The sequence below is a fragment of the Electrophorus electricus genome, chromosome 16, assembly GCF_041902795.1.
Source record: "Electrophorus electricus isolate QZ-2024a chromosome 16, ASM4190279v1, whole genome shotgun sequence".
Classification (NCBI taxonomy): domain Eukaryota; kingdom Metazoa; phylum Chordata; class Actinopteri; order Gymnotiformes; family Gymnotidae; genus Electrophorus; species Electrophorus electricus.
The window spans coordinates 5,372,501-5,382,500 of record NC_137512.1 but is presented as its reverse complement, the minus strand read 5'-3'; the positions used below and the strand labels follow the sequence as shown (position 1 = coordinate 5,382,500).

Below are 10,000 nucleotides of genomic sequence, written 5' to 3'. Positions count from 1 at the left end.
TGGTGTAGAGAGTCTTTGGGTAGTGCTGTAGTGGAGCTGTGAGGGTGGTGTAGAGAGTCTTTGGGTAGTGCTGTAATGCAGCTGTGAGGGTGGTGTAGAGAGTCTTTGGGTAGTGCTGTAATGGAGCTGTGAGGGTGGTGTAGAGAGTCTTTGGGTAGTGCTGTAGTGGAGCTGTGAGGGTGGTGTAGGTTATTCTGGTACTCTTATGAGTCTGCCGTTCTGTTTCATTAATGTATCAGCCAGTGAAGGCCCTATACCAGTCTGTGTGTGGTGTTGTTTGGGGGCAAATGTTTGTACTATTTATGTATTGTCTGGTCACTGATTGCATCATCAAAGAGTTTTGCACCCAAAAATGGAAGGCTAAAAGTTAATGGAATCAATGAGTGGTTTTTGCCAATCATATACAATAACTGGTTTAATCTCTAGTGGCATTGAATTAGTGACAACTTGACTAATACCCATCTGATGGATCATAGACCCATAGTGGATAGACTCAGACCAGGGGATTAGTGGATACTGCCTCAAACCATGGGATTAGTGGATACTCCCACAGACCAGGGGATTAGTGAATACTGCCTCAGACCAGGGAAGTAGAGGATAATGCCTCAAACCAGGGGATTAGTGGATACTCCCTCAGACCAGGGGATTAGTGGACCCTCCCGCAGACCAGGTGATTAGTGGATACTCCCTCAGACCAGGGGATTAGTGGATACTCCCTCAAACCAGGGGATTAGTGGACACTGCCTGAGACCAGCGGGATTAGTGGACACTTCCCCAGACCAGGAGATTTCTGTCATATTCACATGGGTCTGCTCAGCCCTTAATACTGGAACCACAAATGAACAAGAAAGGCTGAAGCTGTTCATTTCTCCAACATATTCAGCTCAGGCTGCAGCTTTTACACAAACTGCAGTTTGCCTGTGTGAGAAAATGCATGTGTGAAATATGCAAATAACGATTTTGCTGACAGAGCTATGCCTTGTCTTTTTCCCCGACTGGGTTTGCCCTGATTTAATATCTAAATTATCATTTTGTCATGAAAACAATTAACTATGCTATATTAGTTTAAGGTGTGTTAATTTTCAGAGATGTTTTTCTATTTACCTGACAGGGTAGGTCTATTGTGGAATGGAAGGGGGTGTGTATGTGTGTGTGTGTTGAGGTGTGACATGTAAGTACTCAGGGATGTCATAGAGTGTTAAGGAATGCCATGCTGGGCACTCTGTTTATGCTGGGAAACAACTTGCTTACTTGCAGACGCCATCCTCTGGGTCCTCCAGACCAAAGCGTGGGTCAAAGGTTAGTTGGATCCTGGAATTTTCTTCGGCTGCCACCAGCCTCCACACAAGGTCTGTGCTGCGGGGGTACGTGTGTGGGAACCCAGGGCTGTGGAGCATCCCATCACTAGTCACCCGCACCACCTTCTCCAACTGTGACTCCTTAACCGCTACAGAGGGTGTGTGAGAGAGAGGGAGAGAGAGAGATAGAGAAAGAGGGAGATAAAGAGAGAGAGGGAAAATACAGAAAGAGAGAGAACAGATGAGACAGATGAAACAGACAGACATGGAAAGAGGGAGAAAGACAGAAATATGTACATGCAAAGATAAGAGATCATATTACACACATCCTTAAAGAGTCACACTGGCTACCGGAGTCATCCAAAACTGACTAACATACTACTGCTTACTTTCAAGTGATTACATGGTCTTGTACCTCTATATCTTTCAGTCTGGGTTTAGGCCTCATCATAGTACAGAGACAGCATTGATTAAAGTAGTTAATGACCTGTTGTTGGCTTCTGACCAGGGTTATGTCTCTTTGCTTATATTGCTGGATCTGAGTGCAGCATTTGAAACCATAGATCAAATTTTACTAGGTAGACTTGAAATTGTTGTTGGGATTAGGGGAATTGCCCTATCTTGTCTTAAATCTTATTTAGCCGATTGCTACCAGTTTGTTAGCACAAATGGAGACTTTTCACAAATGGAGATTTTTCAGCATACAAGGTTACTTATGGTGTCCCATGAGGATCTGTTCTAGGGTCTTTGCTTTTTTCTTTATATTTGCTACATCTAGGGGACATTATATGCAAACACTGTGTTAGTTTCCACTGCTGCACTGATGATACTCAATGATGTCTCAACCAACCCAGAGGACACATGTCATCTTAGTATTACTGAGGACTGCATGAAGGACATCAGACACTGGATGTTGAGAAACTTTCTCTCACTGAATCCTGACAAAACAGAAGTGCCCATAGACAGCTAGGTCCTCACTCTCTAATTACACAATGAACCTCAGTGGTCTCCCAATCACATCTTCTTCAACAGTTAAATATCTTGGAGTGATTAAGGATCCCAGTCTCTCTTTTGAAGCTAAATAATATTTCTAGGACTGCCTTTCCCAAACTCAACAACGTTGCTAAGATTAGGAACCTAGTCTCTTCACATGATGCAGAAAAGCTAGTCCATGCATTTATCACTTCAAACTGGACTACTGTAATGCCTTACTATCTGGCTGTACCACTAAGTGCCTTAACAAGCTCCAGCTAGTTCAAAATGAAGCAGCCAGAGTTCTTTTTTGAACTAGAAAGTTTGTTCACATTGCTCCTATCGTAACTATGTTACCTAGGCTCCCACTAAAATGTTGTATTGATTCTAAAATACTTCTAATGACCTACAAAGCACTGAATGGTCTTGCCCCACAGTACCTTAGGGAACTCCTAGCACATTACGACCCACCATGTCTGCTTAGATCAAAAGATGAAGGCTCTTTACTAGCACCAAGAATAAGAAAATCTACCGCAGGGGACAGATCCTTTTCCTATAAAGATCCCACACTATGGAATAACCTTCCTGTAAATCTGTACAGTCAGACATTTTATTAACTACTTCCTATCTTAGGCAAAGATTAAATCTGGTGGTCCTTGAGCATTGAGAGTTCTGGTAAACTGGGATGTTATGATGCTGTCACTTCACCTCTGTTTTGTCACTCGAGTGTGTTGACTGAGAGTGGTGGAGTGCTGATGTTCCAGGGTGCCCTCATGCATATATTTTCTTCTGGCTCTTTGTTTTTAGCTGGATCTGCCGGAGTCAGATCTTTGCACATTATAGTTCTCCAAATTACACACCAACATATGTGGAATTGCCTAATAATCTATTCTCTCTTTCTGCTGAGGTATACCTACACTGGTGTCATATTGTGACTAAGCCTCAACCCATCTCAGCTGCCATGGCCCCACCTCCCACTACCCCTGATGCCCCCCTGCTGTGGCCCACCACACCTACACCCAGCCAACTACTTCTTCATTGCCCTTGATGGACGTTCTCATGCGGGACGGGTTTTGAACATGCGCACACCGCCAAGACCAGACTAGGACTTCTAGAAAATGGTAATAGACATTGACTGCTTTTTTCTTTTTTATTATTACTATTATTATTATTATTATTAATAATAATAATAATAATAATAATAATAATAATAATATGATTGATTTTAGTATTTTTTATTATTATTATTACTACTACTATTACTATAATTATTATTATTATTATTATTATTATTATTATTATAGTTTTTATTATTTTTACTATTATTATTAATATTATTACTGCTATTATTATTATTATTATTATTATTATTATTATTAATTTTCTCTCTCTCACTACTTATTCTGCACCTTATTATTTGTATTTTTGTTATTGTAGTGTCTGTTGTTGGACAGAGGAGGATGGGCCCCCTTTAAGTCTTGATTCCTCTCAGGGTTTCTTCCCCGTGCTCTAGGGTGTTTTTCTGTCACCCTTGGTTTGCTCAGTGGGGGCTTGGACTTGGACAAAAAGCTGCTTTGTGCCAACAGCTATTGCAAAAAGTGCTACATAAATAAATTTGACTTTGACTTTGACTTATATCTCAGCGGTATGGTCACATCATGGGGGCACACACCCACAAGGGCTCTCAGATCAGCTGGCGAAAACATGCCAATGGTGCCCACGACCTGACTAGAGTTCAGATGAACCCCTGATGACTTCAACACCTTCAAGAACACAGTTAGGACTTTTCTTTCAGAAGGCCTTTAATGAACTGCTCTGCATTTTTTGTACTTTTACCATGCTCTTTTGAACTTTGCACATTGGTTTTTATTGTAGTTGAACTTTTACTTTCTCAGTGGGTGGAAATGTTGTTTTAAATTGTCTTTAACTTAATTCATAAAATAATCATTTAATGTCTTAATTTTTTTAAGTGTCTTCCTATATCAATTAGTATTCTGATAAGCATGCATCACTAAATTTATGTCACAAACAAGAAAACCAAACAGTAGCCAGATAAGTAATTTTGGTAATGAACCAGATCAGGGGTGCCTGAGTATCTCTGAGCATCACCCAGCCAATAGCCCAACAATCATATTAACAATCATAAGCAAAGATATATGGGAATGATTTTACACAACCAATAGCTAGAGATCATTTGAGCAGAGTTTAAAACACGCCAACAGAGTGCACTGCTTCCAGTGTGCAATTTCTTCTTCTGAAAAATTCTTTTGCAATGACACTATGGAAAACTCCAATGATGTCTTAATAATATATGACAAGGACAGGTCTGAGGAGGTAGCCATAATGGTTCAGTTACATCCCTCTCATCAAGACTAGCCGAAAGGAACTTGTTTGGGTTGGGAGGGTTTGTGGCCACACCCAGGCCTTGAACACAGTACCGAAGAAATGATTACATACTGATTCTGTCTCTCTCGCACTCTCACTATATCGCTCATGTTTTGACATGATTTTAAAAGTTGTTCTTCCCCAAAGCAAAAGATTATGAAGATATTTTCAACATAAGGTGCATAAAAAATAACATCTGTGAAGGATTAGGGAAATCATCTTGAGTATTTAAACAATAACAACAACAGCAATGACAATAATAATAACAACAAAACAACATAAGAACAACAAGTGACAACAACAAAACAAAACAATTCAGGCTCTTTGGCCTTTAGGACTTCCATTACACCATATCTGGCAACTGGCTGTGATATGTGCTAATCACAACATATTCCACTATAGAGAGAACTACAGGTCGCTACAGAGCAATGGGTGTTAATACAAATTCTTATAAAAAACTGGGTTAATGCTGTTCATTAATTTGTTGGAATGGTACTTCAGTAGTAAGTACATGTCATGTTGTCATGTTGTAGTAAACAGTACTAAGTGTGTTGTATTGTAGGAGTACAGCATGTGTGTTGTGCTTAGCATCGATTAGTAATGGAATACATGTAATGATGTTATGTAATCAGGAGACAAAAAAATTAACTGTATCCTGTTACAGCTAAAGAAAAAAGTCAGTAATTAGTGGCATATTTATAAAATATGGTGATTGTTAGCAGGATTATAGTTCTGAAGCCGTTCACACACTCCATTTTTCTCTTATCTCCTCCCCCATCCCCTAACCCTCTCCTTGTAAAATAGTGGAACTGAAGAACCAAGATCAAGATCCACTTTTTTAAGATATACCTGTTTCTCAATCTAGATCTATACAATGTCTATTTTTTCAATATTTGGCAACATTTTAAAATAAGCAAGTCCATTATCTTCCATCTTTTTTTTTTTATCATTGTATTCCAATAATCCACCATGGATTTAGTAAGAACTTTGTTCTGACTGATGCCAACACTTTCTCTACTTATCTGGTTTACACTGTTTACACTGATGGAGCCTACCAATCTGACAGGACTGGTGGGCTTGGGCCTTCTGGAGCAAAGGTTCCCGGCAATGCTGAGCTGCAGGGAAGGGACATGTTTATATAAATGACTTTCAAACATCTAGTGAGGTGTTCATGAGTCTGATACCAGAGTTTAGGGGAGCATGTTGGTGGATATACTCACTGCCACTGTAGGTGACCAGCGTGCTGGCAGTTAAAGGGTTACAACAGTAATCCCTCCCAACATTTGTGCTGCAGGTGTAACGGTTGGGACTCGAGTTTGTGTTGTGCTGTGACCGTCATGACCAGTACTGAGTGTGTGCTGTGCGGTAGTTTGTATGGTCTGTTGGTATGTGTCTGGAAATGTTGTAGCAGAGAAAATTGTGTGCAAGGACCCAACAGCTGCAGGAATGTTACAGTGGTGAAAGGGTTTTACATGCTCTCATCTCCCAGAGCCCACCCAGGGGACCTGTAGATAGACTTGTCCACCTTTTGTGATGGCTGACCACAAACACACACACACACACACACACACACACACACACACACACACACACACACACACACACCCCAAGACGTCTGTGGACATCCCAAACATCATCTTTAATAAGCAGATTCTTCCTGCTCTCTTCACCTGTATGAATGACTCCAGACGCTAAAACCAATTCACCTTGCAATAAAAACAGGCCACAAACCCTAGCTTTCCTTTTTGAATCTACTGGCTAACCATGTAAACACACCGGCCTTGTATCACATCTTCTCCTGTCCTGCGCTCCACAGCAAGCACCAAATATTCTTGTGTGGGATGAGTCTGGTGTGGCAGAGAACTGGTCCCCTTATCTGCAGACCATGGCATGCCTGAGGTACAGGTGGAGGAAGAACTCCACCATCAGCTGTGACTGGGATAGATGCCTCAAACCCTGGAGTCCAGACAGGGGAAGCAGGGAAATTTGACCACCCTGACCCCATCAAACTGGAAAAAAAGTGATTTGATTATAAGAATTTAAAATGTCTGGTTCCAGCTTGCAAATAGTGCTCATAATGTTAAGATGATAAAATAAAGAGGAGTGATAAAATTACATTTTGCGGTGGGGTTTTGATCAACTGCACTCCAGAGAAAGAGAGATGAAAGTTAAGACAGTCGCCACTTTGGAAAGGCAAACGGGCCACACACACATACACGCTCTCAATAACCGTGCATTTGATACACCAATGTCCTGTCAGTCATAGATCACAGCCTGTGCAGAGAACAGATGCCTCTTCGGGGCTTTCTGAGGTGAGGCGTGCTTGCTCTCGCTGTTCTGCAGGCCCTGGATGCACAGAGCAGACATTCTGTGGAACTTATCCAAACAGGAGAGAAGGCTGGCATCCAGGGGAACCGGGGCATGCAGTGTTGCTACAGAGCTCCGCCTGCTGCACAAGACAAAGCGCTTTATGTATCTGCTTATATAAACAGATCAAGGGTTGGCTGTCGCTGCCAGCTTCGCTTCGATGTCCTTTCAGGAGCCAAGTTGGAAACGACGCGACGGTCCGTTTCATCTCGTCCCCGGCAAGTTTCAGCAGCGACTCCTCCGCCGACTGACGGCATCTTCTCCAGTACGGATATAATGCTCATGAAAACAACACATCTCACCTTTCTCACAAACGTCCGCCGATTCAGACCGGCGGCAGTGAGGTATGAAGGCAAGGCAACACTCGGAGAGGAGGGTAGCGCCCCTCACCCAGAGGAGAGGGCCTGGGCTCCGTCTAATTTCATCCGCCTTGACAACATGACCTAGTCCATTGAGGCATTCACTGAGCCCTCCACCAGCGGAACAGCATGCGCTGGCTGCCGGACGTGGTCACCCGATACGACTCATTCCTTCACAGTCAGGGCTGATTTAGGAACACGCTCGGCCTGAAACAAACGGCAACTCTGTCCTCGTCTCCAGCTCTCCTCACGCTAATCTCAGAGACAAAGCTTCGTGAAGGGTTGTTACTGCGATGTCGGTGAGCGTGCCTGTCAGACAGAGCCCTACCCTGCAGGCAAACTTGCAGACCAAACTGTAACATAAACACAGTTCCCTGTGAACTACATGGAGATTAGCGCATAAAACGGCTTGTGCAGAGCTTTACATGCACTTCTGATGAAGAACTGTGCAAACCCTTAACACAAGGCCAGGTCATTAATAGCGCACACATGCTTTTGAGAAACATTGCCCACTATACTTTCGTGAGAGAAAAAAAAGGGTGAATGGGTGTAAAGAAAGAAAATGGTTTAATGTTCAATCTGGGTACTAAACGGGGAGGGGCATCAGAGAAAACCAATCGAGGGAATTTTGCCAAAAGGTGGGGGGTGCTAAAAGACACAAAGAAACATAATCCAACCTATTAAATCTGTTTATGTATGATGTCACATGTCAAACAACATACTTTAGAAAATCAGCCCCCTTTACTCCCAGCACAAGGCAATCAGCACAAGTACAAACTGGTGGACTGGACTATGAAAAGCAGCTTTTTTATATCTCAAAATGTTTTAAGGGCAGCAGTGACATCAAATACAGACAATAAGACAATAAATAATAAATAAATACACATTCACAAACTACACATATTTGCACATTTACACATTGTATATGCACTGTTTATGGTATGTCTGCTGTGCATTGTTCAGTGTGTGAGGCTGAATGTAATGTGTTTAGGGGAACTGTTCTGGAGCTGAGGAGCAGCCAGCAGAAAGATCTCCAGATTCACTTCCATCAGACTCTGGAGCTCCTGAATATAATGTCATAGAGGGGGTGGGCAGGGTTGTTCCAAATGTTCTCTAGCTTTGCCACAATCCTGCTTTTGGCCACTGTCACAAGTTAGTCCAGTGTTAGTCCAGCATCAGTCCAGCGTCAGTCCAGCATCAGTCCAGCATCGGTCCAGCGTCAGTCCAGTGTCAGTGCAGCATCCCTGATCAAATTATTCAACAGTCACACTGCTATTCCTGCAGACCACTGTACTGAAGAGGATACTTGCCACAATTGACTGATAAAAAAAGTTACAGCATCTTATGGCTCACGTTCAAAGACTTTAGTCTTTTTAGGAAGAAAAGATGACTCTGGCCTTTTCTGTATAGTGCCACAGGATTGTCAGATCAGCACAGTTTCTCATTTGTCATGGGTGGGCTCGCAGGTACCTGTAGGACTACACCATCTTAGCCTCTGCTTGTTAGATGGTCACTGGCCTCACCGGTTCCCCACCGTGTCAAAAATCCACCACCAGATCCCTAATGTTCAGCTGTAGGTGGTTCTTCCTGCACCTCAATACAAACTTCTCCACCAGTACTGTGTAATTAAACTCATCCTCCTTTTGGATATAAACCACAATAATGGAGTCATCACAGAACTTTAGCAGCTGGCTTGATCTTATATTTTACTGGAAATCTGATGTGTAGACGGTGAAGAGGAAAGAGAACAGTACAGTTCCTTGAGACACATCAGTTCTGCTCCCCTCCATCTTTGACACAGTTCTGGAGCTTCATTAGCCATAATCCATGATACAGGAGACTGTGGATGTGCCTACCTGCATCACCCTCAGTTTGTTGCCCAGTTGCACAAGAGGAACGATGTTGAAAGCATCAACATGGAATAAGAAATAATCCTCAGTGTTGCTCCAGTCTCACCCAAGTGTGACTAAGATCTGTGAATCATGTAAATTTGAGCATCATCTGACTCTAAGTGCTCCTGGTACGAAAATTGCCCAGGGTCTAGCTGTATGAGGACCAAAGATTTGCTTTTATTAGGGGTTTATTAGACTTATTAGGGGTGGTGGTAGATTTGTATGCCTCCTTAACACTGCTTTAAATGTATGTCACAAACAAACAAACCAAACAGTAGCCAGATAAGTAATTTTGGTAATGAACCAGACCAGGGGTGCCTGAGTAAGTGGATTAATTTAAATATGGGAGAATGGCAGACAAATGAGTTCACATATGGGACAATGGCAGACAGACAAGTTTACATGAGGGAGAATAGCAGACAGACAAGTTTACATGAGGGAGAATAGCAGACAGATGAGTTTACATGAGGGAGAATGGAAGATAAATGAGTTTACATATGGGAGAATAGAAGATTGATGAGTTTACATGTGGGAGAATGGGTGGCATATGAGTTTTGGCAGAATAGATTGGGATTAAGTCAAAGAGAACAATTAGAAGTCTAGTCAGTATTGTTTTTTTTCCTTATTATTATTATTATTATTGCTTTTCTCCAGTAAAACTAAATGGGGAACAGAGATCGTAAAGTTGAAGTACACCAAACTAGGCAGAAAGGTGCAGAATCTGTGA

The 10,000-nt window shown here is 42.2% G+C and overlaps 1 protein-coding gene across 1 annotated transcript in view; it reads right to left on the bottom strand.

Annotated features, from left to right (window-relative positions):
* pdgfc (platelet derived growth factor c) overlaps positions 1-10,000 on the bottom strand; it is a 49,193-nt gene that overhangs the window by 19,996 nt on the left and 19,197 nt on the right. The window contains exon 2 of the mRNA XM_027018177.3: positions 1,252-1,447. Within this exon, the coding sequence (XP_026873978.1) occupies positions 1,252-1,447 (196 nt within the window). The remainder of the gene's footprint in view (positions 1-1,251; positions 1,448-10,000) is intronic.